At 43.7% G+C, this 24,018-nt stretch overlaps 1 protein-coding gene across 3 annotated transcripts in view; it reads left to right on the plus strand.

Annotated features, from left to right (window-relative positions):
• The first annotated feature begins 1,913 nt into the window (after positions 1-1,913).
• acss3 (acyl-CoA synthetase short chain family member 3) overlaps positions 1,914-24,018 on the plus strand; it is a 25,730-nt gene continuing 3,625 nt past the window's right edge. Inside the window, exons 1-13 of one of the 3 annotated variants that reach the window (XM_026997617.2) lie at positions 1,914-2,356; positions 2,779-2,923; positions 3,319-3,507; positions 4,165-4,299; positions 9,772-9,912; positions 11,008-11,088; positions 11,284-11,379; positions 12,243-12,394; positions 16,048-16,151; positions 20,927-21,022; positions 21,192-21,255; positions 22,630-22,711; positions 23,769-23,891. In XM_026997617.2, the coding sequence (XP_026853418.2) occupies positions 2,031-2,356; positions 2,779-2,923; positions 3,319-3,507; positions 4,165-4,299; positions 9,772-9,912; positions 11,008-11,088; positions 11,284-11,379; positions 12,243-12,394; positions 16,048-16,151; positions 20,927-21,022; positions 21,192-21,255; positions 22,630-22,711; positions 23,769-23,891 (1,734 nt within the window). In that variant the 5' untranslated portion in view covers positions 1,914-2,030. Of the gene's footprint in view, positions 2,357-2,778; positions 2,924-3,318; positions 3,508-4,164; positions 4,300-9,771; positions 9,913-11,007; positions 11,089-11,283; positions 11,380-12,242; positions 12,395-16,047; positions 16,152-20,926; positions 21,023-21,191; positions 21,256-22,629; positions 22,712-23,768; positions 23,892-24,018 lie in introns of those variants that run through there. The other 2 variants (XM_026997618.2, XM_035528383.1) reach the window with 2 other exon arrangements.

Here is a 24,018-nt window from a genome sequence, read left to right on the forward strand (position 1 = left end):
TCTACTTACTCCACTATAGAATACCAAGCTCAGCAGGGGTTAGAGAGCATGGAGAAGGCACGGGAGCAGTAGAGGGGGGGTTACCCAATGCTCTTCACATTTTAGCTCCATTTTAGCTTTAGTGGAGGCTGTGGAGAAATTGGGCACAAGCTCTCACACATCTGGTGGACCGGAAGTGTCAGGCCAGACTAATAGGGATGAGAAAGAGAAACAGTGACAGAAGAGGTAAATACAGAGAGAAGGAGGATAGGAAAGTACTAAAAATTCTGCAAATATCTGGGCTCGGTAAAATTAGGGGCTCCTGAAATCTGACAAATGAGTAGACAGGCACTCAGGTTCCAAAGGTTCTCGATGTGCAATTTTGCAGCATCATGAGGAATATATCATCTCTGTGGCAACACCTCACGTTGCCTTGTAAGATGAAAGTGCTGGATGCGGCTCACGCAGTAAGGTCTGAGAGCATGTGATGCAAGAACTACAAATACACGGTACTCCGTGTGATCCGGACACCTGTGGCACTCTCTGGGGAGATGATGCAGGCTGGACTTGTCCTAACAGCGCTTGCTTTCTTCTGGACGCGATCGGTAATAGCATCCCACTTTCATAAGCCTTTCAAGACATTCTGCGCCAGCACATGCAAGTGATGACACACCGAGCTTTTGCAGGCAAATAAAGGAACAGTGCCGACCTACCGATGTCTGATGTGTGTACACTCAGAATGCAGCTCATTCTGCATTGATTTCAACCAGCTCCACGGAACTCACCCTAGATCAGGCTGCGGCTGCACTGTGCTCACAGAATAAAGCAAGTAGCAATGATTGCTCCAGAGACCATAACGGAGAACAGTGCTCTGGCAATCTGTAAATTACGTCAGCCTTATACAGCCAATGGGATTGATGAACAGCTCAATCACTTTCCAGGTAGCAGGGGTATGTTTAGGTAGGTCCAAAGTCAGCGGCGAGTGGGGTAATTGCTGCCAACTGGAGGATGACTGTAATGAATTGGAATAGGCACGGAGGCAGCTGTGCCTGAGCCACGCTGCAGTTCCTGTCCAAAGTTTAAGACAGCACCGCATGATGCCAGTGACAGCTCCTGCAGATCAAAGCACACAAGGAACTAGTGGGGCAATGTAAGTGAAGGATTTGGTCAAAAGGAGTAAAAATGATAATGCCACCATTCCCATCTATGGCCTGTCCCCTTTTATCCGGGGACCTGAGGTGCACGGGACTGAGTAGATTCTCCTACATTGAAGGAGTGGTTATACTGTACTGGATGCACTTTGTGGAGCTTCTCTCAGGTCTCTGTGGTGTGTGCAATACTATTACAAAGTAAAGCCTGGGTCCCAGACCAAAGGTGGCAGAGTGCAGATTGCCCACCTCTGTGCTCTGTTGTCATGATGCCTAGCAAACTGTTGGGAAAGGGGGAAAAAAAACACTTTAGAAGAGAGACATTTATAAGGTTTAAAGCCTCTGGTACAGATAAGATGTAAAATGTCATTTCATGAAGTCAGGAAACTGCTGAATCTCAGTGTGGAATCACAAGTTGTCTGGAGTGTTCACAAATGATGTGGTGTTTTGTGCAGCTAAGTAGTCCTATCTATGTACTCTGAACAGAAGGGAAAAAATGGTAATGTTGCAGCATTTCTTGAGGGGAGGATATTGGAAAAAGTCAAATGATTTGCAATGAACAAATCCAAGTAAACCTCTGTAACATCAAATGTAAAACAAAGGCCAGATTACGTTATGTGTTATCATAACTATGTGGAATAGGCATTGTTTAGGTTCTTTACAACTGTAACATCATGACTGAGGCTACAGAACACTATGAAACCACAAATGTTTATTGATCGCGTTAAAAAAAAAAGGCAAAGCGATTTTATATCCAGTTCAGAGTTCACAGAGTTCGCGTTCTGGCCGTTTCCTCAAATACGATCCAGATCAGCCATTTTTGAGGTTGGGAAAGTTGCTGTATGTGCAGTATTCGGCTTTTGCGGTTTCTCTGACAAAGCAAAACCATCATCCAGGCGCGAAATGCGAATCTTTCAAACCCCTGCTGTAAGCAAATTTGTTCGGAGTTTCTCACAGCCTAAACTTAACCCGACGACGGGAGGGGCGAAGGTGAAACCCAGGCGTTTGAGTGTAGCTGCTCTCGCGGGTCCGCGCGAGTTTTTGGCGTTTAGAACAAACGCCAGAAACTCGTTTTCGCGTGCACTCTCAGTAAAGTACACGCGCGACGAAGCGTTCTGCAAAGCACGAGACCAGCCCGCGAACTTCTGGGCAGATGCGGCGCGAGGCGTTGCGTGGTTCGAGCCGTGGACACGAGCGCTCGACAGCACGGACCTGATCTTTCCCAAATGGTAAGAGCGCCGTTTGTTTAGTGACGGGTCCGCTAAGATTTCTGCTGTGGATATGTAGTTCTCCAGTCTAGCAGGGTAGAGTGGCTCTCCTGGCAGCTGAGGGTAAAACCTTCTGCATTTGGGTAATAAACTTCAGTTAGGAGCTCTGTAGGTTTGACTGGAGGGTATGGCTCTTCCCAGGCTGTTCCAGGAACAGCAATGACCACTCCTCCACAGAGCCCTGGGAATATGCCCGCATGTCTTTACGTCATTTGTTTTTGTCTCATATGATCAGGAGGCAAAAATGCATTTAAAATAATAAGAGTGAGCAGGTGCAATGGCTTGAGGGTGGACCTCGCAGGGCGGTAGATCTCCAAGCCAGAGTTGCGTGAAAGTAATGTGAATGACTGTATAATCATTCCACCACTCGCATATTTAATCAGGTTTGTGGGGGGAGAGCTGAACATGTGCTACAACGCAGTGGATCGTCACGTAGAGACGGGCAGGGGTGAGCAGCCGGCCATCATACACGACAGCCCCGTCACTGGCACCAAACGCGTCATCACTTACAGGGAGGTGCAAGATCAGGTAGAGTGCCGAGAGGCACAGACCTCGGGAGTGCGCTTCACACTGAAGCTCCACTTTCACCTTCTACTGCGCACGAGTGTGTAGTGCTCTGTTAAAGCATTTGAACAGCTGTTACTTTCTTGTCTGTTTCTAGTGCTGCAGCAGCAAGTTCTTTTAAATTAGGAACTGCACCTGAGCTTAAAAAAAAAGGAACACGCTTTAACACGCTTCTTGAAAACTGAACAAACTAGCTTTGGAGCGACAGAGGAATCGTTTTAGTTAGGGGTCCATATGAGACCCATGTCGTGCTCATGCTAGCATCTGGAGCTGCTCCTGCTTCACCAGAACGTGTGTGTGTGTGTGTGTGTGTGTGTGTGTGTGTGTGTGTGTGTGCGTGTGCGTGTGCACGCATGCAGGTGTCCAGGCTAGCAGGGGTCCTGGTGAAGCATGGCGTGAAGAGGGGAGACGTGGTGGTGATCTACATGCCCATGGTGCCCCAGGCCATGTACACTATGCTGGCCTGTGCCCGCATCGGTGCCCCTCACAGTCTCATCTTCGGGGGCTTCGCTTCCAGAGAGCTCGCTGTCCGCATCACCCATGCCAAGGTCAGCCGAGCATGACGGAACGGGCAAAGGCACAACACTGAATGTGCACAGCATGAGGTCAACTACTGCAACCACTGTGAAAAGCTTTTGATTCAGGACAGGAGAGATCTAGCACACATTTCCTAAGATCACGAGGAGTGCGAGAGTTGGCTAATGGAACGGAATCAGGTTGAAGCTGATGGAACACAAAAGGTGGTGTGTGTGTGTGTGTGTGTGTGTGTGTGTGTGTGTGTGTGTGTGTGTGTGTGTGTGTGTGTGTGTGTGTGTGTGTGTGAGGTCTGCAGCACTGGTACTGGGAGAATAATGCTGATTAGGATTGCTTACCTTATACACACTCAGTGGAAGGATCACGAGGTTGCACGTTAGCCCAGATCTTAACTGCTCTTGACATATTGGCCTGTATAATGTCATTATTGTCGAAGGCTGTACTTCCCGTGCAGGTTGGGCATCCTGACTGGTTTCAGATGTTCCCTGTTAATGTTTTGGGGTAGGGGGGGAGCTTCTGAATCAAGAAAGTCCTGTTTTAAACAAATACATAATTACATTTGATTAAGGTAACACAGGCCGATCTATTGATGTACCACTGTACCTTGCACGGATGGTACGGTATATTGCGACTGGATGTGCACGTATAATATGAAAAATATTTTGTGGTAGCCCAAGCTTCTGGTGACGGCGTCGTTCGGCATTGAGCCTGGCCGGAGAGTGGAGTACATCCCCCTTGTGGAGAAAGCTCTTCAGCTCAGCAGCCACCGACCTCAGAAGGTCCTCGTCTACAGCCGGCCTGGCATGGTGAGAAAACTCACGACTTGCGGTCTCTGCAGGCTGTACGCCCCAGACTTTGGGCGTAAGCCTATCGTTTTGCGGACAGGCGAAGTTCGTTGGAATCTCCAGCTTTGGTCTTATTTTTTTTACGCTCTGTCACAGGCTAACCAATCACGCTTGTGTGATTTGTCACGAGTGCCCCTTGTTTTTTTTGTTTTTTTTTCATCCATGGGTTTTGAGAGAATGCGCATCTTGGACGTTTGAGTCCGACATGGAGCGTACCTGTGCATGCTGGGAGTTGGTGTAGTACATCAGCAGCAGCAAGTACTTTTACTCGACTCATATCTGCAGTTTAAGCGCAAAAAGATATGTTTTATTTGTCACATGCACTGCTTATCTGGAGCCCCATTACAAGGGAGGTCTGATTACACGCCAGTGAAACAACGGGGGAAAAGCGGCTAGCTTTAATTAGTTTCCGCCGCTGACGCTGGGGTGGAATAAAAGTGCATAAGTGCCTTCTTCTGCTGGTCTGGTGCGCTGGATCCTCAGGGGGCTGGCAGTGAGACAGGCTGAGCCGTGTTAATGGGAGCCAGTCAATTTCCGCCTTCTGCCACTCGCCAATTATGCTAACACAGCCACTTCAGCCAGTCACCGCTGGACCCTGAGCTGAGTCTAAAGCACCTCTCAACCAAAACGCTGAGGTGAAAGTGTGCTGCTCTCACTTGGTTTGTGATATCCTGGTACTCGTTTGTTTGTTCCTTTTGTAAAATGGCTTAAAGTGTTTATGGTAGTTGGATCAGCTGAACTGTTTATTTTGCTGGTGTTGCATGTATTACACACACTTGTTATGGTAATTATGTAACTCAGGAAAATGCTCAAACAGCTACTTCCTGTGTTGTCATGGAAACCGTTGGAAGAAGTTCCTTTTGTGATGTGGAGGTGGAGAAGGGACTCGAGGGCCTGTGTGTGTGTGTGTGTGTGTGTGTGTGTGTGTGTGTGTGTGTGTGTGTGTTTGTGTGAGTGTGCACACACATGAATGCAGGAGAGAAGCACAACCCCTGTATCAGAAATCTGAAACAAGTCCCAAAAACCAGGCAGAAATCGAATTTGCAGGCAGCTGCAGAGCACGCAAATTCGGCCTCCCTTCTCAAGCTCTTCCTGAGCTCAGTGACAGCACATCACTCCAGATGCCTGTCCTCAGAGTGAGGAAGTTTTATCTGGCTTCAGCCTGAATTTTTACTGTCTTTTAATATTTTAAGAGAGTGAAGATTTGTGATGCAGTACACTGTAAGTCTGTAAGACTGATGGAGCAGGTTTCAGTTGTGGGGAGAAAAAAACAACAAAAAACGGCCTGTGTGCCAAAGGGTGCGGAGCAGGATGTACAGACTCCCTCGACGGAGATGGACGTTTATTGACATACATACACAGTGGCACTTAAATATAACACGGGTGTTGACAATGCGAACACTAACAAAGGCAAAGTGAACAGAGGCAATGACATCACACACCAACAGGGGTTTAAATACATAAACACAGAACAACACTAACTGGGTGCAGGTGTGTGCAAACATGTAGGTGTGATTACAATCAAGACAAACAAGACACTCCTACTGCACACGGCCGGCCGTACCATGTGACCAGTGAGAGGTGAGCGTTCCATGACACACACACACACACACACACACACACACACATATATGGGGGGGAAAAATCAGATCATATCAGATCAGAACCCCCCTGCACCCCAACATCATCACAGTAACAGAGCCGTAGCGTTTCAACAGGCAGACAAATAAAAGTAGCTGAGTTCAGTGACAATAAGGATCACAACAGTGGTAATAACAGCAGAACGTATAGTGCTCATAAGGTCTTATAATCCAGTATGTACAGAGTCCATTTTTTCCACATACTTACACATACACATTTTCCACATTTTTCTGACAGGCTGCCAGACAGAGTAAAATCTTGCACCATCATCTGTTAGTGTAGCGGATTTAGTACGTTGGATCTTTAACCCCGTGAATAAAAGAAGGTCTTAGGACTTATCATACCATTTAAGCAGCACCAAGTTATCCCGCCTGTGACATCACTCCAAATATGGCCACCAGTGGAGAGGGTTTCCAAAATTGAGAGGAAAGTGAACATTGATTCCCAAAAAAAAGTCATTTTGTGGCGTGACTACCACGTGTGACAGGGTGGCTGTTTCTGTTCTGCACCTGTCACGTGGGGTCAGTTTTTGGTGAAAAGTTTGCGAGTTTTACTTTGGACCAGTGTAGATGGTGGACAGTCTTGAACTGCATCACAATATGTCTTTGGCAGAGTCATGTGTTCTAGGTAAACCATGATTCCCCAGACAAGATTCTGTATATCTACGTCCTCCAGCTGTTATTTTAATACATTTAGAGTCTCCAGACTTTCTGAATGAAATATAGAGAGTTCGGGCTCATTTCAAGAATAGCATCCAGAAGAGCTTTAGATGGTAAGGTGGGAAATTGGGAGTAATGTGATGAAATGAAACTACGGAGCTGCAAATATCAAAGACCGTATCTGGGGAATAGTCCAGATTTTGCTGAGCTATTCAAATGAAACAAAATTGTTATCCATAAAGAAATCCTTTACTGTGGAAAACCCCTTGTTTGCATATTCTATAAAGGTCCTGCCAATGACTGAGGAAATGAACATGGGATTTCTATCTGTGGGAGCATGTACTGGATGTTCCTTATGTTAGAAAGCGTATTTAAATTGTGTCTACATTTTAAAGGAGTGTTCACAAAATTCACAAATGAATTGATCGTATATGCAGATAGGCACAGGCACAGGGACATTTGAACAGAGCAAAGCATGTAGGGAAACAGAACTACATGATTCTCTTCCCAAAAATAACCACTTGGGTTTCTCTTGGTCATTTGGGGAGTCGATCCAGTTCAAGTTTCAAGTTCAAGTTTGGTTTATTCGTCACATACATAGTCATACACAGTATAACTCGCAGTGAAATGGTGGAGAGTGCTCTGTCCAAACTGAGGAAAAGAAAACAGGGGTGCATAGAGAAATATAGATATTCTCTATATGTGAAATATATATATGCAAGATAAATATATATATTCTATGTCTGTACAAAATATATTAACAATGTATGTACAATATATGTATATTATGATTATATACACAATGTACAATGTATATGGTTGGGTATATATGTACACAATCTACAGAATGTACAGATCCATTTCGTATAATAACATATCTACAGTTGTTGTGTAACAAGGTAATTGAATATAAATATATATATATACAGATATACAGTTATGTTACATGGTGATCCAGTATAACAGTGACTGTATATTACAGGCCCAATAACAATATTGAAGATTTGGCAGTGACAGACCACTGTGTAATCAGTGTCTTTGCAGCTTTCCTTTACGAATTCTAGTTTGTTTGTTTTTTAATTCCATATGAACTCAATAATCAATTTATCAATGTGCTTAAAAAAGGATTTTGTTAAAAATATTGGAATGTTTTGGAACAAAAATAGAAATGTAAGTGTTACATTCATTTTAATAATATTCACTCTAAGGATAAAGGACATAGATTCCATCACTCAAGGTTTTGTTTCAGGCTGGTTATGAGAGGGGGAAATTGGCTTCATAAAGATCCATAAACTTAAACTTCTTAGTATTTACGTTGAATGGGAACAGACTCAGTGTAGCTGAATGGATCACCTGATGTATGGACATGAGTTCACTCTTCTCTGGGTTAACTTTGTATCCAGATACTTTCCCAAAGCTGGTCAGTGTGTGAAGTAGCTTCGGTTGACTAGCTCAGGGTTCAGACTGGTACGAAAGCAGGTCTGCACACAAAGGGACGTTGTGCTTTAGTCCTCCTTTATGTATGTAGGCCAGTGGTTCACTGGCCAAGGCAAACGATGTGACGGAGGACACGCTTGCCTTGTGCCATGTTCCAAAGTGAAAACATTGAGGGAAAAAAAGGATCATCTCCGAGACGTCAGGCAGTGTGGGACGATAAAAAATGTTGAATAACCGACGTGTATTGAAGTGCAATTGCCTATGTTTGATAAATCAGATATGACTATGGGTAAGATATGTTCCAGCCTAAGAGCATTTTAGCCAGTGTTTTCCAATCTGCATTAAGGAGTGAGATTGGACAATAAGAGCCACATTCAGCTGGATTCTTGTCTTTCTAGAGGATTGGTATACATTAAGTCATTGCTAATGGGGCAATGCTAATGAACGGATATCACAATGGCATGATACTCACAGTCGGTAACCAAGGATAGAAGGTTTTTATCAAAAAAAGCCATTTATACGACAGTATGTTTTATGAACATGTATAGTTCCACGATATATGGTTACAGAAGCGCCATACATCAGTTACGCCAAAGTTTGACTGAATTAGCTGATTTAAAAAGGGCAAGATAATCATCGGCCTCCACACGTCCACAGGATCCAGTTTTGTTAGTGTGTATTGCTGTTCCCCTTGATTTTGCACTAAAAGTGGAGTGGTATAACTGACCCACTCACCTCGCAATCTGAAGTGATCAGGTGTCTGCAGATGTGTTTCCTGTTGAAAGGATTCCTACCCCAAGCTGTTTCAAGTAGGATGGAACTCTTTTTACTGGATGGTTTACAGATATATTCCAGCTCCCAGATCTTACCTGGCAGCCAAGAAGTCTGTGATTTTAGATGTACATTTGCCATTTAAGGTCACTGAATAAACCAAGATACATTTGCATTTAAAGAGAGAAGACCATTGTGTAGCAAAGAAATGCATCTTCGTTAGCTCAGCCTGGCACCAAGAAATAGAAATCCAGTCTGGACTCTCTGTGACATTTAACATGTGAATATTCGATCTCATTTGCCCCTCCATATCAAGACATTTTTCTTGTAGTCGGGCTACTTCTAGACGAGTTGGTGAGTGAAGGCAGTCTTTAACTGACCTCAATAACGTAGTTATGCCTTCTTTCACAGTTGAGAGAATCTCGCCCCTCACGTCTACCATCTCCATCTCTGAGGGTGTCCAGTGACCCCTGTTGGCGGTGCTAGGCCTGTCAACAATGTTCTTCCCTGTGTACCGATGTGTATTGATGCACGTTTTTAGCCATTTACCTGTAGATAATAACACAGAAAGTTCCAGAGGTAAACATTACATTTTCATACAAACATCCAGTGCCTTTTTTCTGAATAGCGCCAAAAACGTATCTTCGAGTAAAAATATCAGCAGAGCTCCTGACCTTTCCAAACTGCGCCATCATCTGCTCACCAACGCCCACGTGTATATTTTAGCTGTGAGCGTGTCCATCTACTTGGTGATATCTGTGTTTTTACTTCTGTTCTGCGATCCTTGTGTGGGATTCATGCTCATTCCCACTCGGTATCTGCTATTCTGCCCAGAGGTTTCAGTAGAAACATTTGCACGTAGGGTGACGTATACTACAGCTCGTCTCTAGCTGCTGTCCCAGGTCCTGTTTCTTTTCTCCTGCAGGAGAAGGTGTCCATGTCCCCAGATGTAGCGCTGGACTGGGAGGAGGAGCTGGCAGTGGCCCGCCCCCACGACTGTGTGTCTGTCCCGGCAGACCATCCCCTCTACGTGCTGTACACGTCAGGTACCACCGGGAGCCCTAAGGTACACACACTGGAACACCCGCGAAGCCTAACACAGCTGTGGATCCAACGTCCAAGTGCCAAATACGTGACCATGTCGGGTTTGGTGTCCTGACCGCTAGCTCACTGGTACGGGGCATGGAGCTGTCGACTGCCCTGGGCGGGGCACGTGCGGTGGAGGGCAGGGAAGCTGTTGAGGGGTGGATGATGTGGCTTCTGCTTACCCCACCCTAGCAGCTATCACTCTCATTAGATCCCCCACCCCCACACTGCTGTCTCTCACTGTCTTCTTTATCTTTTCATCTTTTTCTGTCTCTCTAGCTTTCTATCGCTTGTTCTCTCTCTCACTCTCACACTTTCTTTGTCTCGTGTGCTGTCTCTAATTTTCTAGATTTCGCTCTCTTGCTCCCCTAAGATTTCTCTCTCCCTCTGTCCCTCTCTCTCTCTCTCTCTCTCTCTCTCTCTCTCTCTGTTTCTCTCACTCAGACACAAACACACTCAATCTCCTGTGGGATATATAGCCCCAGTGGCAATCAGCACACAGGTACGGTTATTTACTGAACCTGAACACAAAATATCTCTTGCATATATGAGTCCAGAGCGCTACTCCCTTCGTCCCTTTGGCGTGAATAAATCATACCTCTATTTGTTTGATGTTGTTTTGCCTGTAGCAGACTTGCCACAAGCGCACAGTTAGGAAGCCATTTACCAACAGTGATGTGTGGTATGGCTTTGAATTTCTAAAGAAAGTCTCTTTATTTCTCTTTCACATTTCCTTTTCTTTTTCTTTTTTCTTTCTGTCTGTCTTTTTTTCTTCTTTCCTTCCTTCTCATTCTGTATCCTCCCCTTTCCTTCCCTGTTTTTCCTTTCTCTGACTCACTCTCTCTCTCTCTCTCTCTTTCTCCCTCACTGTTTCTCCCTCTGTCTCTCTCTCTCTCTCTCTCTCTCTCTCTCTCTCTCTCTCTCTCTCTCTCTCTCTCTCTCTCTCTCTCTCTCTGTCTCTCTCTCTCTTTCTCCCTCACTGTTTCTCCCTCTCTCTCTCTCTCTCTCTCTCTCTCTCTCTCTCTGTCTCTCTCTCTCTGTCTCTCTCTCTCTCTTTCTCCCTGTTTGCGTCTAGGGGGTCGTTAGAGACACAGGAGGATATGCCGTGATGTTGAACTGGACCATGTCTAATGTCTATGGCCTGAATCCTGGTGAGGTAAGCCATAGCAGCACATGAGTAGCGCAGTTCTAGCTGGATAACGGCAGCGTTTGACTTCTCGTACCAGTCACATGTCGTCATACGCCACCCATGTCTCTTCCATATGGCAGTAGAGGCCGACCAGCTAATTAAAGAGCTCTGCCACACACTGTGATGATGCAATTAGTCTTTCTTTCTGTGTGTCTCTCCCAGGTATGGTGGGCTGCCTCTGATCTGGGCTGGGTGGTAGGCCACTCCTACATCTGCTATGCTCCGCTTCTCCATGGCAACACCACGGTGCTCTACGAAGTACGTTGTTTTTTTAGGGTTTTTTTTCCCTGCGCATGTTGTGTGTGTTTGAACCGTAGATCGCGTCCTGCCGTCGGATTACAGAGATGAACCGTGGGGGGGCGGCCAGGCACTGCCGCTGTGAGTGACCTTCCAGCTCCTCTGCGCTGAACGAGGGAGCGATCGGTTCATTTGCAGCCCACCAAAAAAAGACTGGGGCAAACTGTTAAAAAAAAATATCCAGCCCCCCGCGTTCTTTAGGAGAATTCCCAGTGTAGAGAGCGGAGTCCGTTGGCTCTTGTTGGCCAGCTCGGTTTGGCTTCTGGCTTGGTGGTGATAGACCTGCCTGTGGCTTCTTTTGGACTGATCAGTTTCTGGAGGGCAGGGGAGAACTGATTAGCTCATGCTAATCTGCTGTTTCCCTCCAGGCTGTCTCTCAGACCTTTAGTCTCATCTATTATTGATGGTAGTACATCACCTTCCATTCGTGTTTTTAATCATGCGTACCCACACACGTGGTTTGCACTCCCGTACGAGTTTTACTCTGCAATGGGTAGAGGATTCGGCTTTTGTTCACTTTGTCTTCATGGGAAGTAGGAAGGCTTTGTTTAGTGGGAAGGGAGGTCAGAGTTCACCCAGGTCTGCTCAACCAAGCTGTGACACGGGAACTTGCTAAGGTACTATAAAATTCCTCCGTCACGCCAATATCAGTGACATAGTTACATGGTTACATAGTTTAAAGGGTTTTAGAGGCTAATCAAGCATCATTTGTGCTAATAAGGAGCTTGGCCTGAATTAAAGTTGTGGATTTCTTAAAATTAAAATATGCCAAGCTGCTGTTTACACCCATATCTGTGTGTGTAGCAATGTGTGTGTGTCTGCAGGGAAAACCCGTGGGGACTCCGGATCCAGGCGCATTTTTCCGTGTCATGTCTGAGCATGGAACAGTTTCTGTGTTTACTGCCCCGACCGCTATCAGAGCAATCCGGCAGCAAGACCCAAAAGCCTCCCACGGGAGACGGTACAACCTTAGCAGGTAAATCTCAGCTCTACAGGTAACCACTCTCCTTAAGAGGCATCTGTCTGTCTGTCCTCACCAGGTAACCACTCCCCCTCTATAGGTAACCACTCCCCCTTCACAGGTAACCACTCCCCTCTACAGGTAACCACACCCATGCCCCACCCCCTGGTTACTGTTTTTATGAAGAATACCCTCCATGTGGGTACGTGTGCCATAATCCATACGATCAGAGCCATTTCTGCTGTTGCTCCAAGGGCTTCTGTTCGTTCGCTAACCTGCACTCACACCCTCAATGTAAAGCTTCCACATGTTCACATATTTAGCACAACACCAATGTTCTCCTGTAAGTTCTCTACTCTAACGTTAGCGCTGAACCAGAGCACTGAGCACTAGAGGCTTCCCAAAAGTCATGCACGCAGCCAACCTTTGGATTGTTTAGTGTCAGTTCCGAAATCCTGGTGCAATGTGCCTTCACCTTCAAACAACACGTCTGATGCCACATCAGACTGCCATATTCTCTAATCTCTAATAAGGAGTACCCAGGAGACTGCAGCATATCATCAGTGGCCTCAGAACACAATAAACTGTATTTTAAACACGGCATGTTTTTACCTGTGAGTCAAAGCCTTTCCTTAATGAAGTGTTTTGTTATAAGGTATTATATTTTTACATTGAATGTAAATGACATGTTAAAAAGTAAAAGCATTCACCTGGTTGCCATTAACTACTTTAGTTATTGTAAATCTCAGATTAGGCATGAGTACCAAAACATTGCACGGCTTTGACACACACATATTAATCACTGAATTTATTCAGTGCCGTTGCCACGGGTTTATAAGATCATGGTCCCAGCCATGCAGTCTGCCTTTACGTTTGTGAAAGAATAGGTCATTCTACAGAGCTCACTGAATTCAATCTTGATACTTGTAACATGATGCCTCTGTTAAAAGAAGTTAGTGAAATTTCTTACCTCCTACATATTTCATGATCAACTCTGGGGGGTGTATTGAAAATGAGAAGCGTTTAGGAACCTCTGCAATGAAGCAAAAGACCACGCAAAGTTCCAGAGCGAGTTCACCAACACCCTGCTGACCCAAAAACTAGTGTCCCAAACCTCCTCTGGCTTTAACATCAGCGATTGCATCAGAGATTGCAAGCCAGGTGCTTTCTTCCAGTATCAGTGTCTGACCTCACTAATACTTTTTTCTTCTCAGAAAAGTAAAGGTTATTATAGCTGCAGCGGGGGGGAAACGGACCTCCATATTAACGCCTATGGATTCTGAATGGGACGCTCCTGTAGGGGTAATGTGCATGTAATGTGCGAATACTTTTGTTCTTATAGTGTGGATGGATATCTGTTGCTGAGTGTCTTTACTGCTGTGTCACTGTGCAGTAGAATATCTCAGAGTTGGTGGCCCTGAATCCTCCACCGTCAGGGAACAGATCAGGGTGGGACGGGCCTAAGAGGACGTGTGCAGGGCTGGAGTGGAGCTCTTTGAGCACGGCGTGACCCCACTAGAGCGCCTTCCAGCCCAGAGAACCAGCCAGCAGAGATGCTGTGATGAGACCAGAGCACAAACATATACAGAAATACAGAAAAGGCCAGCCAGCGCGCACACACACGCGCACATACACACACACAGACACACTCACTCTCTCTCTCTCTCTCTCTCTCTCTCTCTCTCTCTCTCTCTATATATATATATATATATATATATATATATATATATATATATATATATATATATATATATATATATATATATATAGAGAGAGAGAGAGAGAGAGAGCATATCTCTTACAAGCAATTTGCATGATGCACTCAAGAAAATGCTGGTATGTAAACAATGAGTGTTTTTGGACTTTTCGCCTTGTCCACAGCCTCCAGCCTGTTAGCCTTGTGCCTCTGTTAACCACAGAACCAGTGTGTCCAGCCTCTGCAGCATGTGCTTGTAAAATGGGTTATGTTGTTTTGGGACACCCCCGGATATACATAAAACCGTCTCCATGACTACGAAGGTTATTACCTGCATGTACGGTGCCTGCCTCTTGTATTCTGATTGTACAAAGCATTTAAAAAGGGAAATAATAAATACCAAATGCAACAGTATGAGCAAAATGTACAGGTATGCACATAAGAAAAATAACGAGGGATACAAATGTGTCATATCCACTGTGGCTGCTCTGAGTGAACGCATTTGGAATCTAACACACACACACACACACACACACACACACACACACACACACACACACACACACACACACACACACACACACACACACACACCCACCCACCCCTGACATTGACCCTAGGTGGAGGCGTAGCCTTTGTTTGCATGGTGAAAGCCGCTCTTTGCTATGGGCCTATTCCTCCATCACTGTTACCTTTCATGGTCCAGACAGCGCCTCTGCAGGACAGCAAGGGAATTGCAGGTGACAGTGTTCTGTGTTCTGAGAGCATAAAGGGCTTTTTTTCATCTTTTCTTTTCGTTATATTTACTGCACTACTCATGATAAAACTAATAAACATTTCTGTTTTATTCCAAATAAGCATTGGTTGCTGTCACGTTTTGTTTATGCTTTCAGTCTATTCGTATGTGTCTGCCTATTTTGATATATTCTCAGTACAGTAATATCTCATAGTCTCAGGGCAAATTTTCCTTTCAACACCTTTTCTATTTGGATTTACAATCCAATATGTGAAAAATAAATGTGAAAACAATAACTTTGACCTTTATGATTGTCTCATCACAGCCACAGTTTTTTTTCTCTTTGTCTGTTCGAGTGTTTACAATACACACTATATTAAATGAGTCTGTGCGGTCTGTTATAATGAGTCTGCAATATGTTATAATGAGGTATGTTATAAGGAAGTATGTTATAATGTGTCTGCGCAGTATGTTATAATGAGGTATGTTATAAGGAAGTATGTTATAATGTGTCTGCGCAGTATGTTATAATGAGGTATGTTATAATGAGGTATGTTATAATGCGTCTGTGCGGTATGTTATGAGGTATGTTATAAGGAAGTATGTTATAATGCGTCTCCGCGGTATGTTATAATGAGGTATGTTATAATGCGTCTGTGCGGTATGTTATGAGGTATGTTTTATAATGCGTCTGCGGTATGTTATGAGGTATGTTATAAGGAAGTATGTTATAATGTGTCTGCGCAGAATGTTATAATGAGGTATGTTATAAGGAAGTATGTTATAATGTGTCTGCGCAGTATGTTATAATGAGGTATGTTATAATGAGGTATGTTATAATGCGTCTGTGCGGTATGTTATGAGGTATGTTATAATGAGGTATGTTATAATGAGGTATGTTATAATGCATCTGGTATGTTATAATGAGGTACGTTATAAGGAATCTGTGCAGTAGGTTATAAGGAGTCTGTGTGGTATGTTAATGAGGTATGTTATAATGCGTCTGTGTGGTATGTTATAATGAGGTATGTTATAATGCGTCTGTGCAGTATGTTATAATGTATTTTATAATGCGTCTGCGGTATGTTATAATGAGGTATGTTATAAGGAGTCTGCAGTATGTTATAATGAGGTATGTTATAAGGAGTCTGTGTGGTATGTTAATGAGGTATGTTATAATGCGTCTGTGCAGTATGTTATAAGGAGTCTGTGACTCTCCTTTTCTGCTTTTTCTAGTCTCAGGGTTTTATTTGTGGCTGGAGAACGCTGCGACCTAGAGACACTAGAATGGGCAAAACGGAGCTTTAATGTCCCAGTTCTAGACCACTGGTGGCAGACTGGTGAGTTAAACAAACACACACACTCTTAAACCCTTCTCCTATAGTTGCATGATTTCAGGCTCATGGTGTGGAGAGGAGAAGGTGGGGGATTATTGAGACTGGGAGGATGAGGTTGATGGATTTTTTAATGGCAGCAGATATTGGGCAAATGGTAAAAGCAGGGAGTGCATGTTGGTTTTAGCGTGGTTAAAGCTACTGTTAACCTGCTTATTGCTGGACATATGCTATCTACACTAAGTGTAAGAAGACTCACACTAGAACATTCCACATGGTAAGCAGAGGTATATCACAGACACTTTGTATAAATGACGGCCGACGCTCTTTACCCTTAAATAATGTTGCCATGTACATGGAAATACCATTTGCACTGCTTATACTAAGTTCACATAGTAACATTGTTTTATTATACTGATTTGGCCATAACCTGTATTCAGCAATAAACGTGCTTGGCATTGTTAAGTACGAACAGTATCATTCTTTACCACAAAGCATTCTCTCCAGCATCTGTTTTCGGTTCTCGTCTGAGTGCTGTTAAATTGTTTCTGTTCCATATGCACGTGTTCTTACAAATCTCTCTGTGATGAATAGTACATTTCAATTTTGTGATGCACAACAAAGCTAAAGCATGGCTCTCTCTATTGTGACACATTAATCATTTGGTCGGAAGGTGTAATAAAGTGTTTTATTGAAGAAAGTAAAGTCGGAGCGAGAGTAGAGAGGACAACACATTACTCAACCACACAGAAAATAGCATGGAGGTATCAGACTTTTTCCTTTTTAATATTTCTTTATCTTTGTTTCTTTATTTACCTACTTGCCTAGTTGGGCAGTGGTAGCTCAGTGGTTAAGGTACTTGACTTGAAGGTTGCCGGTTCAAACCCCACCACCACGTTGCCGCTGTTGGGCCTCTGAGTAAGGTCCTTAACCCTCATTTGCTCAAGCTGTGTTCAGTCAGATTTGTAAATACCTTTGGATGAAGGTAGTAAATGTAAATACATGCTGCTAATTTCAGTTTTTCAATACCTTATTTCTGCAGTGCACAATACAGACTCATAGATTTAGAACTTAGCCAGACAGTCTAATTATCTCAGCAGGGGTGAGAGGCTCCATACCCAGAAGCTCTTACCTAGCTAGGGTTAGCTATATGTTAACATTAACCAACAAAATGTAATATTAGTTTAGTGTTAGGGATTTGGTGCTAAACTGCTATAATGGCAACCGCAACGCTATTTAAAAGTAGCTCAAAAAATCTATTGCTAAAATAATAAATATTCAAGTGCCTATATCCTACATTTTTTTCTTTTTATATTTTTCCTTGCTGTCTACTTATATTGTGTGTGGCTTTATGTTCCAAAAGCACTCATAATTCATTTTTACATGAACATTTTACAGCCCCTCTCTGGCCCTTAGAATTCAACAGGCCTTTTCTCTTACTGTACCTTTAATACAGATGTAAGATAAATTGAGCTCAGTTTTATCGGTTTTCCCTTATTGTGCCTCATTAAAAAAGCACTCGGGGCCGAAATGTATCTGAGAGCAGCAATGTGTGTGGGTGGGCTAAAGTACTCTAGGAATAGGCAGAGATATGTAAATTAGTCCATTCTGAGGACATCAGGGTGCACAGTGTGTTTTGAAACTAACAATATTTGCACATCAACTCAAAACTCGATAAAGTAAGGAAAGGTTAGTTTTCCATGATAGGGGACCTTTAAGACAAACTTAATTTACTGAGTCTTCAGTTTCATCAGTCTGTTCCTGCTCGATCTACACGGGAAGATTCTGAGGGCGAATTTCATATGTGAAAGTTTGAGATCTCATTGGTGTGTTATCGGCACGTGATCGGCGGAGTTGGTGCAAATTAGTAGTGTCTTATCTGCTGACTCCAGACCATTGCAACCTGTCCATAATGCAGCCATAACTTCTGCTCCTGGGAAACATAGGCACGCATTCATAAATGGACATACGCACGTGTTTTACTCTATATGCAGACAGGGTTGGGATTAGCATTGGTCCAGAATTTGGTCCATGTCAAAGTGCGTCAGTGACACTCAAAGACAAGCCCATCCTGTCTGTAGTGTGCAGACACAGCCTTCTTGTGCAAATAGCCAAGCTATTAGGTTAATGCTATTTTCACTTAATGACACTGTTAAAGTTACTGGATCTCTCTGTGGTTTCCTCTTTCTCTTTACTTTCTTATTCTCCTCTCTTCGCAGTTTTCTCAGTTCTCTAAACTTTACATTGGTATTAGTTTAGACCTGTGTGTGTGTGTAAAAACACCCTTCCCTTTAGATTAAAGTATTAGATTTTTTTAACAGCCCCCTCTTTCTCTTACTTTCCCCATTCTTTCTTTCTCTCTCTCTCTCTCTCTCTCTCTCTCTCTCTCTCTCTCTCTTTCTCTCTCCTCCCTCTGTCTCTCATATCCAGGTATCATTTCCCTGTTCTGGAGTTTCATGTCAGCCTTTCAATACTAGATAGAGATGGAGAGAGAGAACCTAAAGGCAGAAATATATCATTTGAAAGTTTATTGGGTGGATATGTTATTAAAATCAATTCACCAAATTTACACATCAAAGAAATTTGAGGTAGTTCTGTCGGATGTTGCTGATTTATCAAAAGTACTGTTTCGAAAAGTTGACTGGAAACAAAGAAAAATGCCTCCTTGACATCTAATAAGTTTGCAGATTTTTTTCTCTAATGCAGTCAAATCTTACATGTAAAACACCCACCAAAACAACAGTAAAATCGGTAGCTAACATTGCATTCCACCAACACTGCTGCAGTGCAACTACTCTCTAGTGTCATACTGAGCTACGGTGTGCACTGAGGCTGTCCTCTATACGCACTGATACTCTGCATGCATTGATATTCCATTATTTACGGACAGAGAGCATTGTTGTACGCTGTGGCAGTGGCCTGTGTGCATGTGTGTGCGCGTGTGTTTTGCTGTATTAATGCTTACAGTGAATATTTTATTACCATCATGATTTTCTATTCTCTCCCTGCTCTGGGAGAGCCAGCGAATCCTGCTCTAACCTTTCAAACACTGCAATCGCTTTCTCTGCCTCTCTCTAGATATGTAGGTTTAAATACATATATAATGTGTATTAATATATATATATATATATATATATATATATATATATATATATATATATATATATATATATATATATATATAAAAAATGCGACATCTGTCTGTGGTTGTGTGTGTCTATGAACTTGCCCAGGCTGAGCTGCACTCAGTCAGAAGGGCCTGACTTCATTAAGACAGCTGATGTGTCAATGTGGGCTTGGCTGCATTACACTGCACTCACCACGACCGCCGTTAGAACACAAACTAGCCCCCAGTTGTGGGTGTGGAGCCACGCTTTTACAGACACACACTGGGTCTGTTATGTTTCTATACCTTGTCAGGACACGGGGTCCAGTATATATCACATATGTGTATATACAGTATATGTGGCTGCATATGTGTAATATGACTTTTCTAAGCTTAACTCAGCACCTAACACCTCAGTAATCAGAAAGGTTTTTAAAAAATGAAAATTTGAAGATTTCAGAGAGTGCACCAATAGAGGCTTTGCTTATGGTTCGGACAGAAGTCCTTCATCGGCTGTATACATGTGTGCATGCCCACTCATGTAGTCTTATCCAATTTCCCTGGTTGATGGTCATGTGTATATACACTAGTCTGAGCACACACACACACTTCTTACATCCCCCTTGCACACTCTGGCAGAGCGAGACGCTGGCGCGTGTGCTCCGGTCATCATCTGGCCTCTATTTTAAGCCGTGCCTCCTGCTGCACAGAGATGTGAAGTGAGCTACCAGCGCTGCTGATGTCATTGCTGTTGCCGAGCAACCGACGTGCTTCCAGTGAGGAGTGTGTGTGTGGCCATGTAGCAGGCGGGCGTGTAAAAAGCGATCTCGCTCTGTGCATGCTTTGCGTGTGTGTGTGGGTGTGTTTGTGGGTGTGTGTGGGTGGGTGGGTGTGCGGGTGTGTGTGTGTGTGTGTGTGTGTGTGTGTGTGTGTGTGTGTGTGTGTGTGTCAGTGCCTGTTTGTCAGCCTTGTCGAGCTTCAGCTCTGTTCTTGTGGACGCTCAACAGAGCATAATGGCACAGGAGACAAACTCACTCAGAACTCGCTGGGCGAGTTCCCCCCTGCTGGGTAACATGACTGTGTGTGGTGCCATGTTGCCTCAGGTAACAGAATCACACCTTCATAACTACCTCTCAGGCTTTAGTGGTGAGGAGCCGTTTGGAATACAGAGAATGTCTAGGCTTGGACACCACACCTTTTACACATTGTATTTGTTGTTTATTTAAAAATTTGTTTTTTCAGACAGATAGGTGGTGTTGTTGGTAGTATGATGTGCAGTGTTAAGCCTCCTGTGTCTTTCCCATATGGCAGTTAAGATAGACCATCTCATTAAAGAGCCTCTCTCTCTCTCTCTCTGAGAATGAAGTGTGCTGTGAAGTACGTTTGTAGATTAAGCAATATTGCAAACAGTGTGTGTGTGTGTGTGTGTGTGTGTGTGTGTGTGTGTGTGTGTGTGTGTGTGTGTGTGCGCTGAACCGATACTAACTAACTCTGAATGGACCTGTGTCTATTTTAAGCCCTAAATTAGAAGTGACATGTAAAGTAGCCTTAACGTATTCCCCCATTTACTTTGTTTTCCAGACTCTGTGTGTGTGTGTGTGTGTGTGTGTGTGTGTGTGTGTGTGTGTGTGTGTACGTACATGTTTTTCCTAACACTTACTTGTGTTTCCTGCAGAGAGTGGTTCTGCCATCTCTGCATCATGTATTGGCCTGGGCAACTCACTGTTGCCCCCTGCTGGAACAGCAGGCAAACCTGTTCCAGGCTACAACGGTGAGAATCCTCAATGGTATTTATTATTCAGGCCTCTGAATTCAGTCACTTAAATCCAGTTACTTGTTGGCTTGCTTTTGTTCTGTTATTCATAGTTTGACTCCTGGTTGTTTTACAATGTCATTTAATAAGCTAAAGCTTTGAATCTGGATGTCTTTCTTTTATATAGTGACTGTGGTTGATGATGAACTGCAACCGATGAAGCCAAGGATGTTGGGAAATATTGTGGTAAAGTAAGTGTGTGTCTCTCTCTCACTCACTCACACACACACACACACACACACACACACACACACACACACACACACACACACACACACACAGACGACCAGCGGTACTTCTTTATGTAGAAATCTCTGTGGGTCTCTAGTGAGTTTAGTTCTTTAGTTCTAACCTCCACTGGGTCTGTGTGTTCCATAGCCTGTGTGGTCTGTGTGTTGTGTCTCACCTTTTATTTGGCTGTTGCGTCACCTGTTCCTCTGCAGCAGGACAGCAGCAGATGACATGACATGACATGATTTCCACACTAATTCTTAGCCAATTCGCTAACAAGGCTCAGCATTAAGACTGGGAGTTTTGAGCCCTCTTCCCCCCCAGCGATCTGTGGCTTTGCAAATCTTGATAGTTGTTTCTGATTTCTCATCTGTCTTGGGTAAAGACGTTCAGAAAGACCCCCGTTATTCCTTCAGCGAAAGCTAGTGCATGGTGGTCTGTGTAAAAAGGTGCTACTTTATTTGCTGAACTGAATCAAGTGTACGCAGTCTAATAAACAGAAGTGGACTGTAAAACAGTGCACTTTTTCTAATGTAACATTACATTAGAATGTTACATAGGGCATAGAATGCCCTCTGGCTCTTTAAGCATTAACCAGTGAAATTGTTATTGGATATTTGCGCAGTTTTGGATATTTGCGCAGCCTACACAACTGTCCTCTTGGTCTTGAGGGTAAATACAACTGCTGTGTACGTTGCCAGATATTTTGCAGCAAGAGGTGCTGTTTCCTTTTCCAAGGACAATTTGTCATTATTTTAGACAGGGAGAACTTATGAATGGGAAATCCATGCAAATCAGCCTAATTCTGCCCCACATGCATTAGTTGCTGTTTTTCTTTGAACATTTAGTATATTTCTGCAGACTTCTACATGTAGGGATTCTGGGATGCTTGTCCCATCTAGTGTAGTCATGTTTACTGTATGGACATCATACCTCACTGCTATACAGCACAATAGGTGCAGTAACACAATAAAATGTAGTTTCAGAATTTCAGTCCGGATGTATATTTTGTTGAATTTTTTCTACATATTCTAGCATAAAATAACGAATGCCCTAGGGTGTTGTTGCCTAGAGTAAAAGGTGCCTGGTTTCGTAATAAATGGCTTTTTTCTGGAAGATTACAACATGGGTTTTGTGCAGAGTGACCGTCAGTGGCCGCTGAAGTCCTTGACCTGGAGAACAAGAACCAGCATGTCTTTGCTTGGTGGGAGTCCAGGAGCTGCTGACTGTTCAGTAACACGCTAATAATGCTAATCCCCCTCTCCCTCTCCCTCCCTCTCTTTCTCTCTCTCTCTCTCTCTCTCTCTCTCTCTCTCTCTCTCTCTCTCTCCCAGGCTCCCTCTGCCTCCTGGTGCAGCTCTTTCGCTCTGGCAGAACCCGGAGCTGTTCAGGGACCTGTACTTCTCAAAGTTCCCTGTAAGTTTTGAATGCTGGCAAATGCCCGCACTGTTTAAACAAAGGTCCTCGTATCCAGTACCGGGTCACGACACATTTGGGTTTTCCCTCGCTGTTACACACCCGGGCCTGCTGGGTTGAATCGGCGTCTGTGCTAGAGTGCCTTCCACAAACAAATGGGTTCTAAAACCTTTAAAGCTGATGTAGGCCCCCCGATACTGTTAGTTCAGTCAGTCGTGACATTCTTTGTCATGCGATAAAGTTGAAGCTTCAAATGAGTTTCCTTGACTTAATTAATTTACTGATTGAATGAGGCCAGTGTGACAGTCTGTGGTAAAGCAGTCGAATTAAGAGAATGTTTTGTTGTGCCAGGCTGAAAGGTGAAGCGATAAATGTCCAGAAGTAGGACAGTATACCTGTGCAGTTTTTGGATGTCAAAGTAGTAAAACAATGTAGTATGAAGTTGATTAAAGGCATATCTGTAGCAAGCTGATGAATTACTGAAGTTCAGGTTCTGGAGAAAGGGCAGTAACCATGCTGGAAAGGTTGTTTTCAGAGAGTATTAAAGTAACAAAGTTATTGTTTAAACAAACAAACAAACGAATAAACAGCCGGGAATAAAGGATGAAATTCTGAGCTTTTTAATTTTTCTGGTCTTATCACTGGTTGTATTCGGTTTGGAGGTTAGAAGTCGCCACCTGGTGGTGAACGTCGGGTAGACTAATATTACATAAACGGGCCCCATATCATTTCATTAAAATAAGCCCACCAGTTATCTAATTCATCTGTAAAAACAAAAGGGAAAAAAAAACAGAAGAAACACTACATCACGTTAAATAATTTGTTTCTGACTTTTCACAGTTCTGTGACAATGTTCTGACATTCACATACTGACTTTGCAGTGGAGTACATGCTTGATTTGCAACTCACACACCTTCATATCCTTTCTGTACTCTAGAACCACCACAGTCATTACTCTGGACCCCTGGTCTAAACCCATAAATCACACGAGATGTTTAGACTTCGCTCTGACGGTTACACACTGTGTGTGTGTGTGATTCCTGCTGTCCTGTTCCAGGGCTACTACGACACCATGGATGCTGGTTACATGGATGAGGAGGGATTTTTGTACATCATGGCGCGGTCTGATGATGTCATCAACGTGGCAGGCCACAGGCTGTCGAGTGGGGCCCTTGAGGAGGTAAGACCAGTGGTAGCGAGACAGTGAAGCCTGATTTAATATGGGTGGTGTTGGTTTGTTGCTAGCACGGACCAGGCCTTGGCCTTCCTGACCTTTAATTAAAATTAAAATGGATATTTGATGGATT

Source organism: Electrophorus electricus, chromosome 7 (genome assembly GCF_013358815.1).
Source record: "Electrophorus electricus isolate fEleEle1 chromosome 7, fEleEle1.pri, whole genome shotgun sequence".
Taxonomy (NCBI): domain Eukaryota; kingdom Metazoa; phylum Chordata; class Actinopteri; order Gymnotiformes; family Gymnotidae; genus Electrophorus; species Electrophorus electricus.